The sequence below is a fragment of the Diuraphis noxia genome, unplaced genomic scaffold, assembly GCF_037042655.1.
Source record: "Diuraphis noxia isolate RWA-SAM2 unplaced genomic scaffold, SU_Dnox_SAM2 contig0003, whole genome shotgun sequence".
Taxonomy (NCBI): Eukaryota; Metazoa; Arthropoda; class Insecta; order Hemiptera; family Aphididae; genus Diuraphis; species Diuraphis noxia.
The window spans coordinates 73,097,623-73,123,584 of NW_028301713.1; the positions used below are offsets into that span (position 1 = coordinate 73,097,623).

The following is a 25,962-nucleotide window of genomic DNA, read 5'->3' on the forward strand; positions in this document are numbered from 1 at the left end:
TCCGTACATTGCGAATCTAACCACTTTTGTACAAGTTGATTCTTAGTAGGACTTAAATTAATATACTGAAAAGTAACAAATAAAATTAAATGCTTATTAAACAAAATATTTATCAGAGTTATAATTACTAATTATTAATTAGACTTTGTGCATTTTTATTATGCATACTATAATAAAATAATTACCTCATCATTTTTAGGGTACTTTTTTATAATGGGGAAACATTTAGATTTTCTTAAATTTGATACAGCTGTCAATTCATTGTTGAATTTGTTCATTGTAGAATTATAATATACTTTTCTCTTTTCTGCAATAGGGATACAATCAGTTTTGCTTAAGCCTGACGCAATTAATTTTGCTCTTTTTGATTGCTGTATAGACATTTTTGTAATTAAATAACTATTTAAACTATTTAACTAATTAGACTATGGAACTTTATTCACATAAAAATATAGGTAAGTAAACAAACATTTAACGAAAATCACCATAACATAGTTCCACCTAATAATATTACTATCATAATAATAATAATATTATTATGTTTATTAAATTGAATATTAGTCGTTGGTCACTATTTAATTTGTATTATCTTTTTCATTATTTACTCAATTAAGTGATAACTAAAACAAAATCCTTACCGATAAAACTCAACCACGGTTTAAGATATAAATAACTATGATTTAAACATAATTATTATCATAATATCGACATGTTACTTGTAATCGATTAGATTATCAGTTCAATACTGCAATAAGTATACTTATTGCAGTCTTGAATTGGATATGAATAACAAATGTATGTTATTATAAAACGAAATAAGAGCTCTCTAGCGGTCAATAATTTAACTATATTTTATTGCGTTCTTGAACTGAAATCGTCATAATATAATATATAAGATGGTGTACATAACTCGGATTTGTTAAATTTCGAGTTGTTGCAGTCTTGAACTGGATAGTCGATATTATTATATATACCAGGTAGCTAATAAAGTATCTAAACAGAAGTAGAATATTTCTCTGAAAATTTTGATTTTAAATGTATATATAATATATATAATATCCAACATCAAGTCTAACAGTGTATCTAATCATTAACCATAATTTATGAAAGTTATAAAAATTTAGATGTATTAATAAATTTATCTTCGAGGAGTGGAAAACTATATTGCCATTCATCAAATATTGTAACTTAACTAATTACTACATATTATATTATAATAATTAAGTCATTGGACGTTTTAAGCTTTAAATAATTATAAAATGTTGTAACTTGTAATTAATGAACGATTTGCTACCTAGGTGTTATGTAAATTTTTCTTAATATCATTAGAATTCTCAAAAATATACTTGAATTATTCTCTCATAGAATACCTAACAATTTAAAAATAACATTTGAAATGGTACAAAAACTTTGGACTTCTTTTGTACACATATCAGAAATATTATATGACGTAATAATATAGGTATCATGTTTATCAAAAACACAACAATGTACAAAAGTCAACAAATGATTGTTATTACGTTCACAAACTATATAAAAGTTTTTGCTTTCTACAAGTCCGAAAATATATCATACAGTATGTTCAAGAGTAATATGATATGGTAACTTTTGAATTTCCCATATTCGATTATAAATATATATAATAATCAAATATGGGCCATTTAATGAAGACAATAACTTGGGTCGGTTAAGTTAAGTATACGTAAAGAAATATTAAGTAAATAATTCATTAACAGATAATTAACACAATAAGTTTAAAGTCGAAGCATATAAAAATATTAAACTATCTCAGTACACAAAAATATAATTTATTTAGTTGTCGTGTAACTCGGCGATTACCTACTGTGCAACTTTATTTTCATTAATAATATCTCAACATTTTGATAAAAATTCATCTTACTATTTCTTCTTTATTGCGCACTGTATAGTTATAACGGTTAAGGTAATTACATTATAGTGCCAATTACATTTTTAAATCAACAGATATATTCATTTTATTTATTTTTTTTTAAGTTTAGAACAATTGTTTAAAGTGTGATTAAATAAGATAATTAATTAGTTTCGAAAACGGTTTTAGATAAATGTATGCATATGGAATTCAGTGTTATTTAAAAAATTAACTGAAGTATATGTATAGATTTTGATAATTATGATGGGATAAGTTAAAATAACTTTTTAATAAGGTTTTATCTTTTTGACTAGCTAGTTCATGCTCTATACTCTCTCTTAATTAAAATTATGCCTAAAATTAATACATTTAATATCGGTTGGTTTTCGTTTGTAAAAATTGAAATGTGTTTACGTGACTCTATTTAATATCTTGTGATGCGTTTTATGAATCCTCTCGTATCGAAACTCTTGGGATTTTTTGTGAATTCCACAGGAAAACGAAAAATGCGTATTTCAAATTTTCAAGTGGTTGGATTCTCTAAAAATATCATTTTCAAACGAGATTTATCGTTTATTTTATTTTGTCGTAAAAATATGTTCAATTTTAAGACCCACATTCGGTACCTGCGCCATATGTAATAACTTACACTAATACTTGAGTTCACGCTACCAATTTTCGAGCAAAACTGAAATGTGTTCCAAGATTATCAAGTTTAGGTACTGATATAATATTTTTGCTTAGTGTTTATATTTTTATCTTTTATATTGTATCATACTCGTTCAAACACTGCTGTGTCGTAAGGAATTGTCTCAAATACAATGCTTTAATTAGGCAGATAAATAGGAAATTCACCTAAACGCTTATGAGTTAATAATATCGACAACGATTCTCGTCAAATAATCCTCTTCATATAGGTAATAACATAACCTATATTATTACAGGTATAGAATATACAATTGCATATATATATATATATACTCACAGGTTCGCCTTTGTAACCTTTGTCTCCTTTGGGACCCTGAAAATCAAATGCCACGATGATATTAAAACGCTGCTGCTGCAGTATAATATCCGCAAACGCTTATTATATAAATTTAATGGAATGCGAGTCCAATAAATTCCACTCAGAAAATTTACGTACATTTTACCGATAGATATGAATACAAGTATTGGATTTTTTTTCTCGTTTAAAAATTTTTTTATGTCAATAATACGTTGGTTGATATGATATTACTTGCACCAGAGAATTTTTCCAACAGATAATATTTTTGTGGAATTCAAAATGAAATATCAAACAAATTATAATTCATAAAACACGTCAGATGTTCATTATGTTATTATCATGTTGTTAGAAATAAACCACACAAAAATAATAGGCTATGGACCAATTGCGCCTAAAACAAAATTTGTATTTAAGGGTCAATATACCAATTGCGCTGCATATATTTTTGGGTCAGTGTACCAATTGCGCTGCATATATTTTTGGGTCAGTGTACCAATTGCGCTTCTTATATTTTACGGTCAATATACCAATTGCGCTTGTATTAAAATTTGCCTGATATTTATTGATCAATTGATTACAAGCTAAAGTGACTGGTTTTAATATATTTTATACCAGTATCGGGAATTTTATGAAACATTATTATTATCACGCACATATTTTGATCACGGAAGTATGCATTTGAGTGATGTACGAAAATTGTATTATATATTTTTTTAAATTAGCATATTATTATTATACCTCGTGGTGGCTAAATGAATTATTTTAATATCTTAATGTAGGCAATTGTTCTTTTATACTTATGATGATTATATTCTCCTTTCCTCGTAGTGAAAAAATGTATTATTGAACAAATATATTATTCTGTAAACTAACCAAATTATATTATTCTAAATTGTAATGCCATGTTCAAATTATAATTAAAAAAAAATATTATTATTATTAAAGCATGCAAAATACAAATATCATGTAAACATCATATAAACTCAAAATCTTATTACTTTATGATTTAACCACCTATTCTCTGATTATTATTAATATTATTTTATTTTAGATTTCATTGACTAAACTGCATAAACCTTGTAAAACTGTATAATACATGTAAAAAATGTATAGAGCGCAATTGGTCTATCGACCCTAACATTTTTAGAGCGCAATTGGTCTATCGACCCTAAAATTTTTAGAGCGCAATTGGTATATCGACCCTTAAATGTTTAGAGCGCAATTGGTATATGAAAAGGTAATTTTAAGCGCAATTGGTAAACTCCCAAATAATATAGTAAGCAGGTTGATAAATGTTCCAAAAAAATAAAAATAAAATATATTATATAAAACGTTATTAATCACTAGAGGCTAGTGACTACACATCTGGGTACGATGTACGTAAATTTACCGAACTTTTTACCGATGAAATCTGTGTACATAAAAATGCATATACAGACGGCGCATGCACATTCCGGAGGAGCGAGCACGAAATAATATAATGTATTGTATTAAATTATCGTAGATAGGTACAATACATATAAATTATGATTTATACATACATAATTTTTTTTTACTACGGGTGTGATGCCGGCATGGTCAGTAGGTCAGTTTGATCTTGGAATTTACCCACTTCATTTATGATTATCTACTATTACCTAACCTATCATTTCGATTTTCGTCAATCGTATCCGCGGTTTCGTGTGTATTCGCGAATCACCGCCATAATTAAATTGCATTATGAATACAAACATTTCCACTATCGTGTTTACAATAACACAGCACAGCGTTAATTTTAAAATACGCAGCATGATAACATCACGGCTGTAGGTACATAATGATTAACAAAAACAATAATTAGCCCATTAATGTTTATCTCGTCTAAAAATGCCCTTTTGTACACGAGAGCAGATTTCAATTCTCCCTCATAAGCGAACTTCACAATTTTTTTTTCAATAATATAATATTTTCGAACTGTATTACAGCAACGCGAAACTGCAGAGCGCGGTGATCCTTTTTGTGATTAGTGTTCCTTTTCTTTCCCTCGTCATCCGGCACTCCAGGGCTATTCTGTTTTCTAATTTGTTCCGTCTCGTGTATTGTACGTACTATGAAGTACATTTTCCCCGCAGTATAATACATACACCTACCCCCCCCCCCCGTATGAATAGTACCTACCTATATATTCATACCTACTATTGTGTGATCTATTATAATATTGACCACCCTCGTTTCGCAATCGTCATTCAAAAGCTTGCCCGTGATCTATTTTTCTCGTTCACGTGCCACGATGGTGGTGTGTTATAGTTATAAGGCACCTGTATAATATGCGATGCACAGGTAGATAATATAACTAACGTACATATTATTATTAACTATTCCAGCTAAGTCGGCGATCCCCGGTCCGTTCAGACCACGCCGATAATTCCTGATTACGTACTACCCATATGATCGGCGCAGTATTGTTCCCACCCCTCATACAAGAAAATCTAAAAGAATATGAATGTAAATAGGAGGAAAATACGGAAAATTACCCACACGTAGTAAATACGAATAATAATATAGGTAGACACTAATAATACGTTATAATAATAATAATTAACAAATATAATATCGTTGTTTACATCACCGACACCAGATCTGCGGGTATCTACGTGCATTTGTAGTTAAATTCCGAGATCAAAACTCAATATGGGACAAAGTACAATGTTCATGATTAAAGCGGGTAATCACATTGAACTCGTTAAACGTTGTGTTTATTGAGGGTAGGTACACGAGTGGACGCGAGCTGATGTTAATAATTGAAGCTTTGTACGATATTATACATTTATACTGCAATAGCTATCTACGGTATTTATACCACGGTATAGGACTTATTCGGTCACTAATTTTGGACGGTAATGTTAGTGAATTAGAGCTTATTTGAAAACAATGTAAATTGAGTCACTATAACAGTGAAACATAATATTTACAGTAGAAACCGTTTAAACACGATTAACTGGTTACAAAGACGATAAAATATTATCAGTAAGCCATGCAATCTACGATACTGGTTTTATCAACATGTTTTATTTTGTTTAAGTTATCATAGGTTATTATGTAAAATCACTTAAATAGTAATGAAGTAAATTTAAAAAAAAAATTAATTTTAAGCGAGAAAAATATGAAATTTTGTCATAACATTTGTATGTTTCTCAAATTCTAATAAAATATCGCCTTGCATAGAATGAAAACAGTACTCAAACTATCAACGTTGAAATATATGTTACAACAAACAATATCTATGGTAATTGGTTTTATATAGAATTGAGTGTTTTAAAAACACTAAAAAAGTTTTCTCCCGTTAAAAAAAATACATGTCTTACGAAATTTCCCAAGCCACTAACCCTGCAGCATAATATTGGGCTGTATACGTTTTAATATCGATAATTTGAAAACTTGTATTATAACAGTGTTTTATGAACAATGAAAAAACTTAAAAGGATAGTTTTTAGTTGTAATAAAAGAAATGTTTGATTTCCTTCAATTTTGTCTCAGGTCAATGATATTCAGATATAGTAGTACTGATACGTATATACATAAGATACATAATAATATATTATGTATTTATAGGTATAGTGCGTTTTATGTTTGTTTTAAAATTAACATTGATAATCAAATCGAAAAATGAATATTATTTTTTGTTCTATATATTTCAAATAACGTATAGGTATTATCGGGGTGAACCATAAGTCGATCGCACTTTCTCTGCACGATGTGATTATAAACGGTTTCCGCTGGCCACATAATGTGTTATAATGTATAATATAATATATAGAAGCAAAATATAAATGTTAATATTGTTTATAGTTGAAATGTTATACCTCACCACCAGGAATGCCATCCGTACCCTAAAACAGAACAGAAACAGCTGGAAGTATTTTTATATCTCCTTACAAAAATCGTGTTAGTTACTAAAAACCAAACGAAGATATATTAAAACACGGATACATATTGTTATCGATATGTACACGAGATAATAATATTATAATATAGAATATACGTTTATGCGTATAATGTGCGACATACATACAGGCAGGCCAGGATCTCCGCGTTCCCCTTTGGTACCGGGCTCCCCTTGACCACCCTAGAAATATAGGCGATAAAGCGATAGAGAGACAGAAACATGATAATTATGTAGGTAGATAGGTGTAACACAGTTTTAAAACATAATTAGATATATATTAATAAAATGTTCGGTAAAAAAACCAAATTGGCAACATCATATTATTATATATTATGACAACAGCCCAACCGATAGAAGTATTATATTATTATAATGCGTGTGATATTATATAATATTTGATAGGTATTAAAATGTATGTATTATAATAATTACCTTCATCCCGTCCAGTCCTGGAGGACCCTAAAATAACAAAAACCAAAGCCTTATTAACACGTATACTCATTTGGGATATGGATAGGGTTATGTAAATGATAGTTAGTGATGAACGAAAGTAGAAAATAATAAATCAAAAATAAAATAAAAACGGTTAATTAGGTATAGATACTCACCCCGCAGGCACACATGCAGCATTCCACAAGTCCGTTTTTCGTTAAAATAACAATACAATTTTTTATTTTTTTTTTTTTAAGCAACAATTCCTATCATTATGGGTAGAAATTTACGACTACCGAGAATTCTCCTGGAAATAAAGCGATACAATAAATTGTATCATATATAAACAAATTATAGGCAATTGGTTTTATACACTATATTTTTTCTGACATGACCGATTCTCTGGTTTTTACTGAATGTCGTTTGTGAGTACAGATTAATTTACGCATAATCGTAACATTTTTTTTTTTTAAATCGGTTTCAAAAAACACGTCATGTCACGAATTACCAATATGCGTTAAGTAAATGGTATATATTTCGTAATATAATTTAAGACGTTTAGCAAAGAAACGAATACGTATTTGAATATTTAAAGTTTACTAATTAAGGATGCGACCTCGATTTGAATACACTGTTATTTTATTATTGTTTTTCAGTCAATTTTATTTAAATTATTATTCTAAAAGTTTATATATATATATATATATATATATATGGGTAATTCATTATAATTTTGACTTTAATTTATTATAAACATTGAATATTTTAGCACATGATTCGTTATATCATATTATTATGAATACTACGAGAAAACTGTTTTTATCAATAAATGTCTCAAGAATAACGTTTAAAATACATTTTAATCAAATAATAACGATAATTTTTTTTATTATTATTCAGTTGTATTTTAGAAAAAATAATACGCATTTATTAATATAAATTAAGAACAAATTAAAACAATCTATTTTCAAGACGTTTTTATATCACTTAATACCTAGGTTTAAAATTATTATTTCCGTTTTCAAACATTTATCTCTAATTATCATTTAATGTTAAAAATATATTATAGCATTCATATAGTACTTGCACATGTCTAATTTGTATAATAAATACTGATCATAATTTATCATATTTTCTACTAGACATAAGCACAATTTAAGACGTATTATTTCTAAACATGATATTCTTTTGTTTATTTTGATTTTAATAATACATTTATTAGCTTTGACCTAATGTGTATATTTTATTATTATGTCGTATTAAACATAGGTTATAGCCTAAAGGTGTTAAATATTGAATGCTTATGAAGTTTGTGTAACATATAAAATAGATGCCACATTTATTTTAGTAATTTTTAATTTCTTTTACTGTCATAATTCATAGACATACTTTTATAGGCTAGAAAGATCAAATAATATTATTTCGTTTCATGTAATGTTTTCCGATCAAACGTATAGAATAAAATATAGATTATAAAATGCATGATGAAACGGGTTGATACTTTAACATGGAGGTACCTACAGTTTGTATGAGAGTGGTAGAGTGACAAGGATCATTAACGAACCTAGACCTTTATCGTCCAAACGTTATAATGGCCCAACGAACCAATATGTACGTATAGAGCTACGTGTCATGTTATATAGGAATCTATCCTGTTTTAATTCAGAAAACACAATTTTCGATTTACCGATTTCCTGTAACCCATCTAGTTGCAAATGTTATGAAATAGCTATATTGTAATATTATACCGAAGGACACGCTACAGTTGCACGCGATGCAATATGCATTCGTCCTGCGGAGAAACAGATAAAATGAATACAAATAGCATACAACGTGCATTTTATTGCGGTGCACTCAAGGACCTGCAATTATTATTTATGACATTCTCGACGATGCATACACGTGAAAAATGCACATACTATTATAATATTATACCATAGTCATTATATATTAAGATAATAGTAGTGGTCATTCACTTAATATTAGATTTATTATAAGTAAAAATTTAACACAGTACAGTACACTTATAATACACATAGTAGTTTTAATCGTAAATAGTATCGTTATTTCGAATAAAATATATTATTAAAAAAAAAAAGTAATTTTACACGCAAAAGTCGTAATAAAAGATAGCTATATAATATAAATTAATATGTTTACAATAATAATAATAATAATAATAATAATTTATAGATGGATATATAATATTGATTTTACAATATATATTAAATATATATAATAATATACATTTATAATATTTTACCTTAATTTTGTTTTGGTACTCATACAAAAGACGATACTTTATATATTCTGAATCCTAAATACACCATTAATAGTGTATATAGATAAATACTTGGTATAATATAAGTAAACTTGTAAATTATGTACAAACGAAAAACTTTTTTTTTTATTCATTTCCGTTTTTCGCATAAGGAATTTCTCGGAAGAGTGAATATTATACCATATATTTGTTAACATATGATACAGAATATCATATGTATAGAATATATTATAATTGTATATTGAATATACACGTATACGTAAAAAAAAAATACAAATTTCTTAAAGTTATATGATATAAATCATAATAATTATGGTGTTGTGACTGAGGCGGTAAGGAAAAACATATCGGTTGCGGTGATAATGAGACAATAGCATGATATCCGGATCTCGAAAACTATACGGACTACAATAATATTATACTTTGATTAAATCCTAGCGATCGATAATATTATTGTTTGAATATACGTAATATATATATATACAGGTAAGTCGCAATCGTAACACCCCTTCACCACGGAGTCATGTGGAAATACGGACATAAATAATTCCATCTCCCACTACGTATTTTAATGTATAGTGAAGTTGAGTGAATTTAAGGAAGAAATTTTTTTAATATGGATAGTTGATGGGCGGGGGGGAGGGGTAAGTAAAAATAGTAAACCCACGGCCATGACGCGATCGACGCTTTGAATAAATCATCATTTGGAAAAACCGACTGAAATCATTACCCGCTGGTGCGATATGCGTTTGACTTCAGCCACGAACGTCGTATACCTACGTATATACTTAATAATGTTGTCAAAATATGTTGATCGATAAAAAATGATCGGTACTGATGGAACTAATATAATAACTTAAGATGATGTTAATACTTAATAAATATAGGTTTTTGGTTTAATTATTATTTTTATATCTTCCGATCGAATATTTTCCATTCTCCATGGCATCCGGATAAGATCATTTTTTTGTAAAATCTTTTTAGTTTAACAAAATACTTAAAATACAGTAAGTTATTGTTATAATCGGAAAATTACGAGTTTGTTTTTGTGTGTTGTGTAAATGTATTTTTGGTGTGTATATATGAGATGTATTGGTTTTAGCCCCACTGCCATTTAGGTGGATTTTGGACATTAGGTACCTATATACAAAAAAAAAAACTTATAAACTTTTTTGACGGAAAAAACATATTCAGTTACATATTACGACCTGTTTCGTAAATTATAATAATGTCGCGTCTATAAAAAAAATGAATATATAATAATATTATTTTATCATGTACAGTAGTTTGACTCGTTTTTGACGAAAAACAAATATTTACACGTATTTGCCAAATCTTTTTATAATTTAATATTATAACTTTAAAAAAAAAAAAACCGAAAATCAAAAATACATGTCGCGGCTTAAATTATATTAATATTATTATACGTCGCATGTTAGTATATAAATACGGTGGTGGAACGACAAGATAACTACAAAACGTATTAATCATTATTTATAACATTAAGAAAATAGGTAGATATATAGCGTAAGACTAAGTTAAAAAAAAAATTATTTAAAAAAAAAACGGTTAGTTAAAACTCTAATGGTGAAATATTATATTATTATATAGGTATATAATAAAGGATTTGAAAAATAATAAAAAAAGTGTATATATAGTTAGAGTCTAAAAGGTAGTTAAATTTGTAAGACGGGTGTTAGTGTTTTTGAACGCGTCTAAGAAGTAATACTGCCTTAAACCTGTTGAAAAAGCATTATGTGTAATGTTAATTATTAAAAAAAAAAATATGATAAACGAGTTTATATATGTATATATCAGCTACTAATGTAATATAACCACGTAACTCGAATTACAATATTATTACTATATAGATGAATACAGATTCCTTACCGTTGGGCCAGTCTTTCCCTGAACCGAATCTCCTCTTGGTCCCATCGGGCCCTATATGTGTAAGAACAATACAGAAAAAATTCGATTTTAATGTACTGCGCATAATAATAATGACATTGCAGATGGGCTGCAATTAGCCCAACAACGGCTGATGTGCAATATACTTACGGGTAAACCCATCGGACCGGGATCTCCTTTGGATCCTTTTTCACCCTATAAAAGATTAAAAAAATGATTAAATTGATTTTCACATCCGATTGTATATATATAGTTTTCCAATTATTATTTCAAATTTTAATATGATAACCGTAAAGCGTCGTCGATTAAAACTATTTTTTATTTTATCTCAAACAGCAGTTGATATTATTATTACGAACAACGTAATATAATTAAAATATGCAAATATAGAATAAAAAATGTCTTTAAAATAATAATAAGAAAATAAATGAACCTTTTTCATGTTTAATCTAAAATTCTTAACTAATTTTATTATGCATAATACAAAATAACCTTACGATTCTCTAACTTTCAACAAATAGAAATAGAAAACTTAAAGCAAAAATCAAAACTTACATTCGAGTAATATAATATTATTGATTCATACTCATTTTTAAATAAGTCATCGTAAAATAGAGAAATAATATGTTTCAAACGGTTATCTTTAACAGTAGGTACTTTACGTTCTACGTTTTACAGTTACATGAGCTATGAGAAAATCATATAGTCTAATACTAATTTTTTATAGTGACGATCAATATAAAAGAAACTAACTCGTTACTTATATATTATATTGATATACCGTATGTGTGACTACTTCAAAACTTCAAAATAACTACTTTAAAAATGTCATAAACAAGTAATGTTGCAATATAAATTTGTTTAAAATCTAAATGGTGTGATCAATTGACTAATAATTTATAGTAAGTACTTGTGTGTAATAATATCAAACTAGACAACATACGTGAATGACTTCTAATTTCGAAAGCTTAAGCCGATCTAAAACGATGACAGAAATCAGTCGTGTATTTTGTTCTAGCTATAGTTCATTGATAATATTTGTATGGTGTGGACACTGTCTATTTGATACATTATGTTTAATCGTAACGACTGACTACGAATATAATTCTCCAATATACTAAAGAAAATTTAAATAAAATATTTATATCGATTAAGATATAAAATGATTTGATATAATATTATAATTATATTATAAAATACTGCAACGAATATATAGGAAAAATAAATAGTCACACAATTGGCAGCGTAAAAGGCTCTGACCGATTCCATATTACATATAGACGTTGAAAAGGTTATTAAAAATATAAATTAGTTCGTATGAATAAAATTTTACCTTAAAGATAATAAATAACTTGTTAATTTTTTTCTAAATTAAAATGTTTAGATTAATTTTGTATTTTTAGGTTAATGTTAGTAGGTAAATTACATAAATAATTTGAGTTAAGATAGAAAAGTACTCGTTACACACATGAAATAATAAGAAAAGAAAATCCCATAATATTAACACCAATTAAAATCATTAATTTTTTATAATTAGTATCAAAAATAAGTACTTATCGAATAATGTTCGTATTTAAATTTTTTTATTTGAATTATTAAGCCTCGGCAACTATAGCCATTGGCAACAATGACATTAACTCTAAATTATTTACATGTTATATAAGTTACATATTAAATACTATTGATAAGGTTGGACTTGGTAATAAAGGTTATTATTTGTCTTATGTTGTCTGGGTGGAGCGCTTCTGACAGGATGTTTGAGATGCGCACTTCCCGTCTATCCGTTTCGTATTTAAATTTTAATTATTTATCGTAATCTTGAGATCATATACGGTAAATTATGTGCAGAAAAAAAAAGAAAGGTTTTTTTACAACAATTTATGATAAGTATTTAGTTTGTTCTTAATCCTATGACATTTTTATTACAAATGCAGTATAAATTTTGAAGTGAAATAAAAACAACTTCCAACATTAAATTTCAGTTCGTTAAAAATATAAACAAAATTCGAAATAAGCCATTCAAACAAATTATCAGCTTAATTCATTTTCGTTTATATTTTTGATAAACCTAAATTTAATATTGTAAAAAGTTGGTTACAAATAAAATTCCCTGTAAAATAATACGCGATAGACCGCCTTGATTGTTATTTATCATCACTGAGAGCGTTATGTATTATATAACGACCTGTATGTAGGTTTGTGTCACTATTTATTGTCTACAGTGGATTCCGTTTTATTGGGACACATTGGTTTGCGTTATTTTGTCCCAATTATGCGGTTGTCCCAATAAATCAATATATAAATTTGTTGGGAAACTGATTACTATTATAATTACAAATTACATATTGATGTATATTCATACATATTATATAAACTATTTACTAATGCAAGAAAAATATGGTATTATACTTACTTTAATTATTTATAAACATATATACACCTAAAAAAATATTTTCTTTTATCTTATTTAAAACAATAGTCCCAAGAAAAAGTTTATATGTTATATAAAATGGGATGAATAATATATCCTAATTGTCCAGATTCGTGGCCCAAATAAGCGGTGAACATTTACATTACAACTATCTCTTTTTTTGTACGTAATATTGAATAATTTTCCCGATTAAGCAGTCCTCCTTATTAACCGGTGTCTTAAGCAAAACGACTGTATTTTCGAATACGTGTATAATAAATAATAATACATAATATTTGCAGGCATCAATTTAAAGTAATGACAAATTTATAACGGTTTTGGAAATATAATAAATATTCTAAGTGAATATAATAATTGAGTTGATCATTTTACAATGCAATAATCGCCTTAAATATTTAGCGTTTGACGGGATTATCACGAAGTAGGGAAGTGTATAGCTATATACTTGGCGGTCATAAAAACGGCGTATGTATTATGTATATTATATTTTTTACCATGGGTATTCCAGGTACTCTATAATATTAATATATACCTAGTACTTCCATACTGGCTAACCGCCACGAGATTATAATATACGTTATTATTATTGTGGCTATCGATTTTTTTCGTTGACCAGGAAGCTAGGTAGTGGGTAGGTACTATTACTGCAGCAGCACACTACAGCACATGTCCGAAACTATATTATTATTATCACCGCGACGTTCGGCCGTTGGGAAATCGAACGGTAAAAATATGCAATTGCAGAATAAGACAAGTCAGCCCTCCGTAAATCGTGAGTAGAATAATACCGGTCGAAGCAACCACCGCCACCCCCTCCTAAACATTGGCGCACAGATATAAGTTGTGGATTGTGCTGCGTCGGTGTTGCACAGTATAGTTATTATATTATTATGTACCTATGTGCGTATTATAATATAATATGTATTTTATGTTGCTAAATTGTACCGAATGTTTTGTAGCTGTTTACTGCCTGTATTGTATTACACGAGTGCGTTTTTGATAAATTAAAAAATGTCATCTTAAACTGCACCACGTAAAAAATGAATGATAAATCATTTATTTGTCGAATTTATAATTGGATTTTTAAAAACAACTACAACAACTAAATGTATGTAATACAAATGAATAATAGACACACGTCATAAGTACACGATAAATATATAAAATAACGGAACAACATTAGTAAAAACTACAAATTGAAACCTCTAAATATCGGACACTATTGGCTAATGAAATTGTGTATGCTATTCGGAGGTATCTGATATTCAGAGGATTCAGTTTGAACTTTTTGTTAGTCATTTAAAACTTTCTGTTTAGAAAAGTTTCACTGTATTTATTTTGGAAAAATATTTCTATAGTAAACCTTATATGTATAGCCAAAAATATTCGAATACATAATGATTAATAACATTATAATTTATATGGAACTATTGATTCGATAACACTAAAGACTTTAAGACATTGAAACCCATATAAATCTAACTACTTTTCCAAACACAAACATATTGTGTAATGTGTAGAATAATAATTGTTATCTATTAGATAATATTTTGAAACCGATAGGTGTAATCAGCGTACAACCCCTCTTGAAATCTCATGCAATATTTTTTTTATCTGCTATTTCACTATTTCAGGTACAATCGATCCCTATATAACTATGAATGTCTATAATTCAGTTTAGAAATTAAGAAAAATGAAGGTATTTTTCTGGCGATTAAAGCGATTATAGTCGATATCATACAAATAATAGTATCCATAAACTTAAAAGTAATTAATAATATTGTAACACATTAAAACAAATAGAGAGGATTTTCGAATTTTTTTTGATGCACGCTGTATAACTTTAATGTATAAGTATAACATGCACTAAGAATAAAGTATGGGTCGTAGGATTTAGGTGTTAAACCGTTAACGTATATGAAAATCCATAAATCTATATATAAAATAACGGATTATACACATTATAATACCCGTACACGCGACTTGTGTGTGTGTGTGTGAGTATAGAGATATTAGGACTATTTTTTTTTAAATAAAAGATATTAAGTATACCACAGTATTACCATAATACGTTATTTCTACAGGTATATGTTTATATCTTGTAAGGTGTGTTTAAGGTTTTAGATTTATATTTTCAAAAAATCACACGCACTATTAATTTGAACAAATCGCTGTAAAAAAAAAATACAAATACAAAACTTATAAACATTCCAAAATATTTATGGTGATTTAATTGCCTTTTACACGCGTGAAGTTCGTTACAAAACATTTAAATGATGGGACATTAACAGTGTACAACATTTCACGCATGTGAACTATAAACTTTTTAATTTTTCAAACATTTTAAGCAATCTTAAAATTTGATAAGCGTAAAAAAATGTATCGATAACATGCGATGACTGCATCCGTATATTATTTTATACTCCTACAGAAGATAAATTAAGTTACCTATTCTAATGTCATATATTATTATAGAGGCCGTCTCTTTCGTAGAAATAATAACAATATAATATATTATGTGTCTCGCGTTTCGAAGACGATAAAAATATTATTATACATCAGGCGTGCATTATTATTATTTACTCCGATCAGTTGTCTTTTATGAAAACATTTCTTTTTTTCCCAGAACGTTGAACACACGCATCGCTAATAAATTTTTTATATTTCTCCGTGAGAGTATGAGAGTACCTAACGATTACATTTTTATCAACAACATCTCGCATTTCCAGCGAATACATTCCTAGTGCAATATTATGTATAATAATGTGCATCGATTAGTGCGTTTTCGATTAGATAACTAAACACTATGTTGCATAAAAATTAATTAGGTATGATTTATTTATTTATTACATTAGTTTTTAAAAACAATTGAAACCACTTACTAAGTGAAGGTAATTTAACATGAATAATACACACTCGACCTAGTTATAGGTACTCCGCCAACGATGTGAGCTCATATTATTATTATTAAATGATATTATAATATTTAAGTCGGAATACTATTGTCATTAGTCGTTACAAAACTGCAGGTAACGTAGATTACTTGCGCGGAATTTTAGAGTAATAAAAGTCTGTCTGACACGGTCGATATCTAACAAAGATTGGATAACTAAATAGTAGACACTGAATCAATTTGTCTCAGGCATTTTAATTTCCTGTTCAGATGAAAAAAAAAGATTTTCTTCTTTCGAATAACCTGTCAGCCAATTACCTATTATTGGAAACATAATTTAAGCGCTGTCTTTACGTATATTGCAAATACCCATTTAAATGTATATATTATGCGTACGGTGTAACTCGCTGAATTTTTCAGTCACCTCTTACTGCAGTTATTTTAAATCAAAACACGAGTTTTATCGTAACTAGGTAATAATTATCTTTAATTAAACAATTATATTTTACGATGTTCACAAAAATATAAGCGGGAGTAGGAGTGAAATCAAAAATCATTAATAACACAGAACATATAATTTTTTGGAGTAATCGGAATAAAAATCTTCGAAAAAATCCCCTGATTACAGTATTACTCACAAAAACATGAAAATGATTTTAATATTGAATTAGAATTACAAATAGGTATATTATATTGTATTATACTTATTAATCAAAAATTAATATATTATATAATATAAATAATTTTAAATAAATTCTTAATATATTATATTTAAATAAATATTTCTAATGATCGAGTCAATATGATATAAAATATAGGAGGGTAATAATAATTAATAATACATATATACTCAAAGTAGATTTTCAGCTGTTAAAAAAATAGTAGGTATATAATAATAATAATCACAGTTAGTTATTGAATTTATTGAATGTGAATATTTATATTTATATTGAACACTTGAAGTTCTTACATCTTATACATTATCGTTAAAATATTTTAGAAAATGTAGCATTTTACTTTAGGGTGAATATTAATTTTTTGATTGATAGGTAATTATAATAATATATAATATACCTATTTGTAAAAAATATTTAAATAAATCATTTTCATGTGAGTAATTATGTAATCATAGGATTTTTTTCCTAGGGTTGGGGATTTTTTTTCGGGATTCATTTTTTTGTTTTCACAAGTAATAAAACAATTAATATTAACTAAAATATCAGATAGGACACCCTCCCCCTACCTAAGCACCCATGTGTGAACAGTGTTTACGTCTATTCCGATTTATAATAATAATGATAATAGAACAACAGCCCATAAATATATGACACTACTTAAACTACTAATATTCTTATCAGTGAATTTTTTCCCTATTTTTCTTAATATTAACATTAGGGTATTTATGCTCTAATATGTGATAACAGATTTAAACCAACTCCACACAATATATGGCATACAAATTCAATGTAATAAATAGAAAATCAGCCATTTGATAACTTTATTTATCTAAAATATTGTAGAATTTATAGCGATCGTGAGACTACGCTGCAAATTTCAAACTAGTTATAACACGCCATATAAGTAAGGACTGTGTGAAAATAAATGTCAGCATTCTATATCGATTGAAATTTAACGGTACCTACTAAATATATTTTATAATATGCATGTATTACGTTAACAAACGCCCACTATACGGCCATGATAAATAAATTGTTACAACAGCATAATTTTACAATTAAAAAACGGAAATAACTCACTATTTCGCCTTTGTCTCCATCTTTGCCTCGTTCACCCTTGATGCCAGGAGGACCTATATATTCAAATAATAATAATAATAATAATAAAGAATTTTATTAATGTCTATGTTAAGTTACATAGAATATGTAAAATGTGTGTGGACGTACCTTGCAATCCAGCTGGTCCAGGTGGCCCAGGAGGTCCCACTAGCTGCTATTAGGATTAAATAAAAATCTCATTAATGTTTACGAAATTGGATTTAAGATTTAAAAAAAAATGATTTTAACAACGACATGGAACTTACTGGTTCGTTAATTGTTTCGAAAGCGCCGTCGCCTTGGAACTAAAACAAGTAATATTCGAATTGTTACAATTTGTATATGCATATTATTATAAAAACTTATATCTTCGCAATCGCCTTTTTCGAGATCAGTACACGGAGTGATGGTTTCTCAAGGGTTAATTTAGAAAATTTAAAAATAAAAGAAAAGAACAGTGTGTCCAAGAGCTTGGTGACGGGATATAGTTATTTTCGTCGAACAAAGAGACCTACAAGAGGGTAAAGAGAGAAAGAAAGGGACGGAGTAGGAGAGAACAACTAACGCATAGGTATACCTAATAATATTTAAAAAAGCGAATTTATAATTTTCAATTGTTGTGATACTAAAGAGACATACTTACTTCAAATTCAGACAAGTATTATCATATATTAAGGTTAGCGTTACTTTTAATAATAGTTCTTAACAAAGCTTCAATAACAATTTAAGTAAGAATAAATGTTTAAAACAAAATTAAATTACACATATAGTTTCGCGGAGCTAGGAAGTTATAGAAGTTAGGTAATCAATGAAATAATATGTAAAAAATAACTATGACCAAATATTTTTTTTTTTAGAATTCATCGTTGTATAAACAAAATATAGATTGGCCTGGTAAAAAACGAGAAAATATAAAACAATAATTTGAAAATTCTATACAACTTTCAAGTCCTAATCTTGCTGGTGTAAAAAGAATATCGTGTTACTCGATGGCAAATTTTAAAGTTATATAGGAATAACAGACGAGTTTTATGCATTCATAAGTATCGCATGAAGTCGAGTGTCATAAATGACATTGGTCATAAAGACCAAGTGCGTGTCTTACAAAAGGTCAAGTGTTACGAAATTGTATTTTAACATATCATTATAAATCGAGTTTTTTTACACTTTAAAAGTGCATATGGCGGCAGCGGCTATATGAGTTTATAAATAATTGTGTTTGATGTACATATAATGTTATGCACAGCTAAAAAAGGATTAGTCACTGAATTCTTTGGAGAGCGTTTCGTTTGATGCTGTATCTATTTTATAACTCGCGTCTGATATTACAATAAATTATAATATGTATATAAACACGAAGATGAGAAAATTGAAAGACATCATTTTTTTTAAATTTATTCTTAACATAATATAGTACTCGCGGAAAATCGATAATTTTTAAAAATGACATTATATACATTTTTATATAAATTCCGAGAACCATGTATTCGTTTTATAACATCAGTAAATGGAAACCTAGTGTGAAAAAAATTTACGAAAAAAACTTTATTTGTTTTGTTTTTGAACGAATGAAAAAAGTCATTCGGTGATCGGAATAAGTTTTTTAATTAGTTTCGAAAGCAGATCGTACTCAGTGGATGGCTTACAACATGTATGGTGGATAACTCCTACTGACAAAAACTCATAATTTTTCACATCACGCATACAATACGCGTGGTTTGTTCGAAATATGTGCATAAAAGACGTTGCCAAAAAAATGTCTCGGGATCGGCACCATAAGAACAAGGAAAGAAAAAGTCACGCGCGTCTCACATTCGGAAAGTTATGAGCAAAGTTTGAACGCGAAAAGTAGACCCCTATCCACCAGTTATGGTGTGAAAAAAATATCGTTTGCGAACATACGTTGTACGTATACACAATACACATATTATATATAACGGCGAAAACGCCCGTTTCTCAAAACGTTTAGGGGAAAAATAAATACAATGTGAAAAAAAAATCATCACTCACTTGCCGTCTTCTAATCTTTTTGTTGTTGTATTTCTGAAAACAAAACGAAAACAAAATATTAACTACAAAATAAAAACAATTGATTTTGATCTTGATTCCAGCAAATCTAAATATTTTTCATAAAAAACCGTCAAACAGAAATAAAAAACATGTACTCATAGCCGCCAATAATTGTCATGACGGCGATTATATTATCATTAAAGATTAAACGTGTTTGTATACTCACCGATTCGCCTTTATCACCTTTGTCGCCTTTTTGTCCTGGATATCCCTAATAAACAAATTGCAATATTATACACTAATCAATACGATAAATATATTATTGTACGTATACTTTGCTACACATTATAATGTAATATAATAATTGTATATTTAAAAATTTCAAAAATAAACAAGTTCAAAGCATACGTATAAACCTAGATTTAAGATATTTAAGTATAATAAACGTAACCTATTTTATTGGTATTGTAATAATAATTCAAGCATTTCAAAAATGGACAAGGGAGTTTCCTGTTTGAAAAACACAAATTTGTTAGAGAATTGCCACAGAATCATACTAAAGTAGTACAGAAAATGTTAAGGGCTCGAAAATAAGATCTTTAAGTGTACTTGAAATTTTTAAATCCAGAATTGAAACAATATAATATGGAGGTTGAATTTGAAATTTTATAATATAAAATGTAATACGTGGCTTCACGACACCATTAATTTTATTAGATAAAAACAATAAAAAGGAATAACAGCTCATAGGTAATCAAAAATGACAGAGAAAATTATATTCTATACATTGGTATCAAAATGTAAATTTTGTTAGCTAAGTGGTATTGCAGTGATAGTCGTGACTAATTTAAGTATAAAAATAAGGCGAGCTTGCTTAAAAAAATCACCATATTTAATATATATATATATATATATATATATATAGGTATTACGGTTTAGATACCCTAAATTGTATGGAATAAAAAGTCAAGATATTCATTTTTTGATCAATACATCTTTCAATGTCAAAATATAATAAGAAATGCACGTGGACTTTATAATAACACTATGATAGTAAATATATATTGATATTGATAAGATATATACTTACAGGTGGACCCGGTAAGCCCGGAGGTCCCATCAAACCGGGAGGTCCAATGTCTCCGTAATCTCCCTTTTCTCCTTTAGGACCCGAAATGCCCTAGGAATAACAATAATATTATATTTAATGATTGGATTGGTTGGCGGACAGTGTTCAAGTCATCTAACCCCGGATTCAAGCGTATATATAATACAGCGATGTTATCATTATAATATTACATTATGATAGGACGTCTTAAAATACGACGTTTTCTCCTATAATTGTACCCATAGCAGTATACCCGAATATATACTGTCGAGTTTCTTGCCGAACAATAGTGCGTTTTGTGTTTACAAAAAACACGCGGTGGTTAAATTATTATTGTTAATCTAAATGCAACCACGAATTCGGTAATGTTCGTATACACCGCCGCAGCTACTCTTAAAGCTCGATAGTGTTTCATTTTTTTTAAGTACGGTCTTTGAATAGAACAATTAGAACGCATAACGAGTCGTTTCGATACTTACAGCGCATCAAAATTCAATCGCTAAATCCGTAGAACAAAATAATATGTAAATTATGATGCAAATAGCCGAATTTTTTATAATATCATAGGCAATGCTGATCGGAACGTGTTATTTTTTAAATCGACCATAATCAGATGCATCGAAATGACTCAATAATAGCGTTATAGCTGGCTCAAGTCAGATGAGTATAATAATTATTAAAATAATATAATATAAACATTAAATTATAGGTAGAATTTGACTCAACGTTGTCGGCTAACGCACAGTGCATCGACAGATGATTGTGAGCGCATAGTTAATATTATAATACAATTTGTTTTATATATTATAATAAGATGAAACTGGTAGAGATTGAATTTTCGCAACGATTCAAGTCTGGTGTACATAGTCATCGGGCTAAGCACAGGGTCGAAAGGGACGGTTGAAACGAGCGAGCAAACGAAAAGCTTCGGTGACGCGCATTACTGTTATCACAACGGGCTTTATAATATTATAATATTATACTTATTAAATTATTATATAGTGACGCAGTGAAGCGAACATTTTCGAATTGTTAGCTTGGGTGACGGAACCGCGCGCTGAGTCGATTATACGAATTTCGTTCGCGAAAGACTTATAGTATATATAAAGTATTATAACGCAGGCAAGCTGGTGTGAGAGAATCGTGTGTGTATGGTATACTTACTGGCAGGCCGGGAGGTCCTTGAGGTCCCGGTAAACCTGGTTCCGAGATACCGTCCGTACCGTTGTGACCTGGTAATCCTGGAGAATAGCGAGTGATTATAGAAAACAAAAAAACAAAAACCATTTGACACAGTTCCTTGACAAACCGTTAAGCAATATCATAACATAATAAATTCTAGGTATATTGATTACTGTACACAATACGATAGTAATAATAATAATAATAATAATAATAATATAAATTATAAATTAGCAGCCGGAATTGAAACAACGCACAATTTGTATCGATCTATACACATAAAATATTCGTTAAGAGGTAGTAAATAGTTTAAATCACAGAGAATAAATAAAACATCATAGTTCATAATACATTATATATATATAAGTATCATAAGTATAAAACACACAGCGTCTAGGTATAATATTATAAGTACGTAATCTTCTACCACGTGCACAAAAACAAAAAAAAAAAAATTTAAAAATTTACTCTAAAATACTCTACGTCACTACATTAACATACGCAGGCGAGTAAACACACTAACTACACGATTTGCACTACACATTCAAACGCGGGGGCGGATCAAGGAATGAAAAAATTAGGTGGGGGGCTACATACTAAACATGCTTCTATAAGATAAATTGACTTATACATAATGATAATATAAATAAAACCACATACAAGTAAGGTGGTGAAAGATCAAGAGGTTCAAAAATCCATCATAGCAATATTTGTATTTTATTTTTACGTCGGATAAAACATAGAAATTACTATCACTGCTTAGTGTTTTTTTCTTTTTTTAAAACGATTATGGGGGATAGTGACGACTATGAATTTTTTTCGCATAAAATATTGTAGATAACTTATTTCAAATAGGTGCCAATTGCAATTATTACATATTTTTGTAAATTAACTTATAACTACAAAAGTGTGTTTGAAATGATATATTTAAACAGGGAAATTCAACCCCCACCGTTTTCTCACTATATATATCCGCTCCCGTACATATATGCACATGTATATGTGTATATGACGTATGTATTATAAGCATGCACAAGGTTTTCAGAATAGTTTCTCAGCACAAACATTTCTCGCAGTCTACATCAGTCATCACGATGCTCATATTATATAGTTCATCGCACAAAATATATACAAACGCCGTGACGATGATGATCATTACGGTCGTTATATTTTTATCTAATTGTGTGATATCGGACAATATAAAGGACATATAGGTATTATAGTATCTCAAATACAGTAATAAATAATAATTACTATGACAATTCACAGTAATATAATATTATTTATTACATGTTTTGCGTGTGTGGGAATAGAATTCGATTAATTCGTTTGCCAATCTTACAAGGCTCCCATTTGGCGATTTCCAATAGTTAAAATAAACAGGATGATTCTCCGAGCATGCGCTCATCTTTATTGCATTTTTTTTCTACTATGCATTTATTCTAGTTCTGATTTTTGAATAATTTGTGTTGATGTATTTGAAGACTATGTAGTATATATATTTAAATATCTTAAAACACTTCGATTTCTTATGGTGTTTTAGGAGTGCCTTGTCGAGGAAACCTAGTTTCTTCTTACTAGGTACGTAAATTCCATACTATTACGTCACCATTTTTGAAACACAATGTGCAGTGAAAAAGTAGGTACTAGAAAAAATTAGTGTACGTATACTAATAAAAATTGTTAGAATTTATCGAAAAAACCAATGTTTAAAAAAATATGATATCTCATATAATAAGTATGCCTACTTAAAAATATATGCAATTATTATATCTTGAATAAAAACAGGATTAAATAATAAAATTAAGATGATGGTGATTAGTGAATCACTCTGTATATAAAATAAACTAATTCGAATAAATTATTGGTGCCTATACTACCTATACATTACAACGTGAGAACACTTGCCGGATAAGTCTACATGTTGAATGTGTTGTTACGAAACGCAATATTGTAATAAAGTCACAGCGATGAACGATCACTGAACCTACAAATTGGATTTTATTTCTTCACCCTCACTTAAATATGTTTCGCTTTTCGCATGCATCGGTGATATTTCCTCGCCGACCACCGCACAACGTCAAAATATCGATATTTTTCACAGAAAAATTGACCACCTTTAAGTTACTCCCACCAACGCACAAAAAAAATAACGTTTAAAACCCCACGAAAACGTGCAAACAAGTACACATTCATAAAATTTGCATTGTGACATTAGATGCGTCATCGGCGCATGCATGTCTGCCGCCGTCGCCATGTGCGTGTACGACACGGGTCCAATGTAATTTCGGACTATAGAGTGTCAAATGATATCATAAAGTATAAATGTATAAATCATGTCTGCTTTTTTTTCAAATTCCTTTACCCTTTTTCCTCTTTTCCCTCGACCTTTTTCGCCAGGGGGTCCAGGCGGCCCTACGGGGCCCAGATCGCCTTTTTCGCCGCGCAAACCGACCGGACCTTGAAAATTACAAGCAACAAACAAAACACATGTGTGATCATCATTACGCTACGACTAAAACTAAAGTAGAAAATATTATATTGTACTGTCCATTTAAGTTATAAAAGATTACTCGCATGCTGACCTGCACAACACCGCAGCTGTTCAATAGTGAGTGCTGTCGGTCTGACAGATAGCAAACGAATAACTTATATGGTACATATAGAAATGTAGTATATACAACTCTATAATGGCAAAAGACATAAAAACGATAACTCGTAAAATATTATCAATCTACAGAAAGTGTGTTCCCGGTGGTCGTTTTTTTTTTTTTGAAAATTTGTTCCGGCTAAATAATATACCCAGGTGGTGTTGTACATAATAAAGTAATTTTTTTTTTATCATATCTTTACACGGATACTATTAAATTAAATGTTTTTATGTCAAATACAATTGAAAGTTCAAAAGAAAAATTTAAGACCTGGGAATTACACCCTGCTTGAACATTATTATTCCGTGGACAGGTAGGTATAAAAGATTTATATTATTACGCTAAGTTGCCAAGGATAAAAAGTTACGACAAAACACTACTAAAGCAGTACGTAATCAATTTTTACTGGATAATATTGTCTCTTCAAAGTGTCTAACTAAATAATATTATCAACAATTATTTCGTTATTCGT

At 28.7% G+C, this 25,962-nt stretch overlaps 1 protein-coding gene across 18 annotated transcripts in view; it reads right to left on the reverse strand.

The window, feature by feature from the left end:
• The window catches only part of LOC107162361 (uncharacterized), a 114,779-nt gene that overhangs the window by 7,131 nt on the left and 81,686 nt on the right, over window positions 1-25,962 (reverse strand). For 14 of the 18 annotated variants that reach the window (XM_089223047.1, XM_089223050.1, XM_089223045.1 and 11 more), the window contains 13 exons: window positions 22,822-22,898; window positions 21,640-21,729; window positions 20,776-20,820; window positions 20,550-20,582; window positions 18,806-18,844; window positions 18,669-18,714; window positions 18,522-18,574; window positions 11,591-11,635; window positions 11,423-11,473; window positions 7,252-7,278; window positions 6,946-6,999; window positions 6,737-6,763; window positions 2,874-2,909 (listed from right to left, as the gene is read on the reverse strand). In XM_089223047.1, the coding sequence (XP_089079173.1) occupies window positions 2,874-2,909; window positions 6,737-6,763; window positions 6,946-6,999; window positions 7,252-7,278; window positions 11,423-11,473; window positions 11,591-11,635; window positions 18,522-18,574; window positions 18,669-18,714; window positions 18,806-18,844; window positions 20,550-20,582; window positions 20,776-20,820; window positions 21,640-21,729; window positions 22,822-22,898 (623 nt within the window). The remainder of the gene's footprint in view (window positions 1-2,873; window positions 2,910-6,736; window positions 6,764-6,945; window positions 7,000-7,251; window positions 7,279-11,422; window positions 11,474-11,590; window positions 11,636-18,521; window positions 18,575-18,668; window positions 18,715-18,805; window positions 18,845-20,549; window positions 20,583-20,775; window positions 20,821-21,639; window positions 21,730-22,821; window positions 22,899-25,962) is intronic. The other 4 variants (XM_015509225.2, XM_015509222.2, XM_015509227.2 and 1 more) reach the window with 4 other exon arrangements.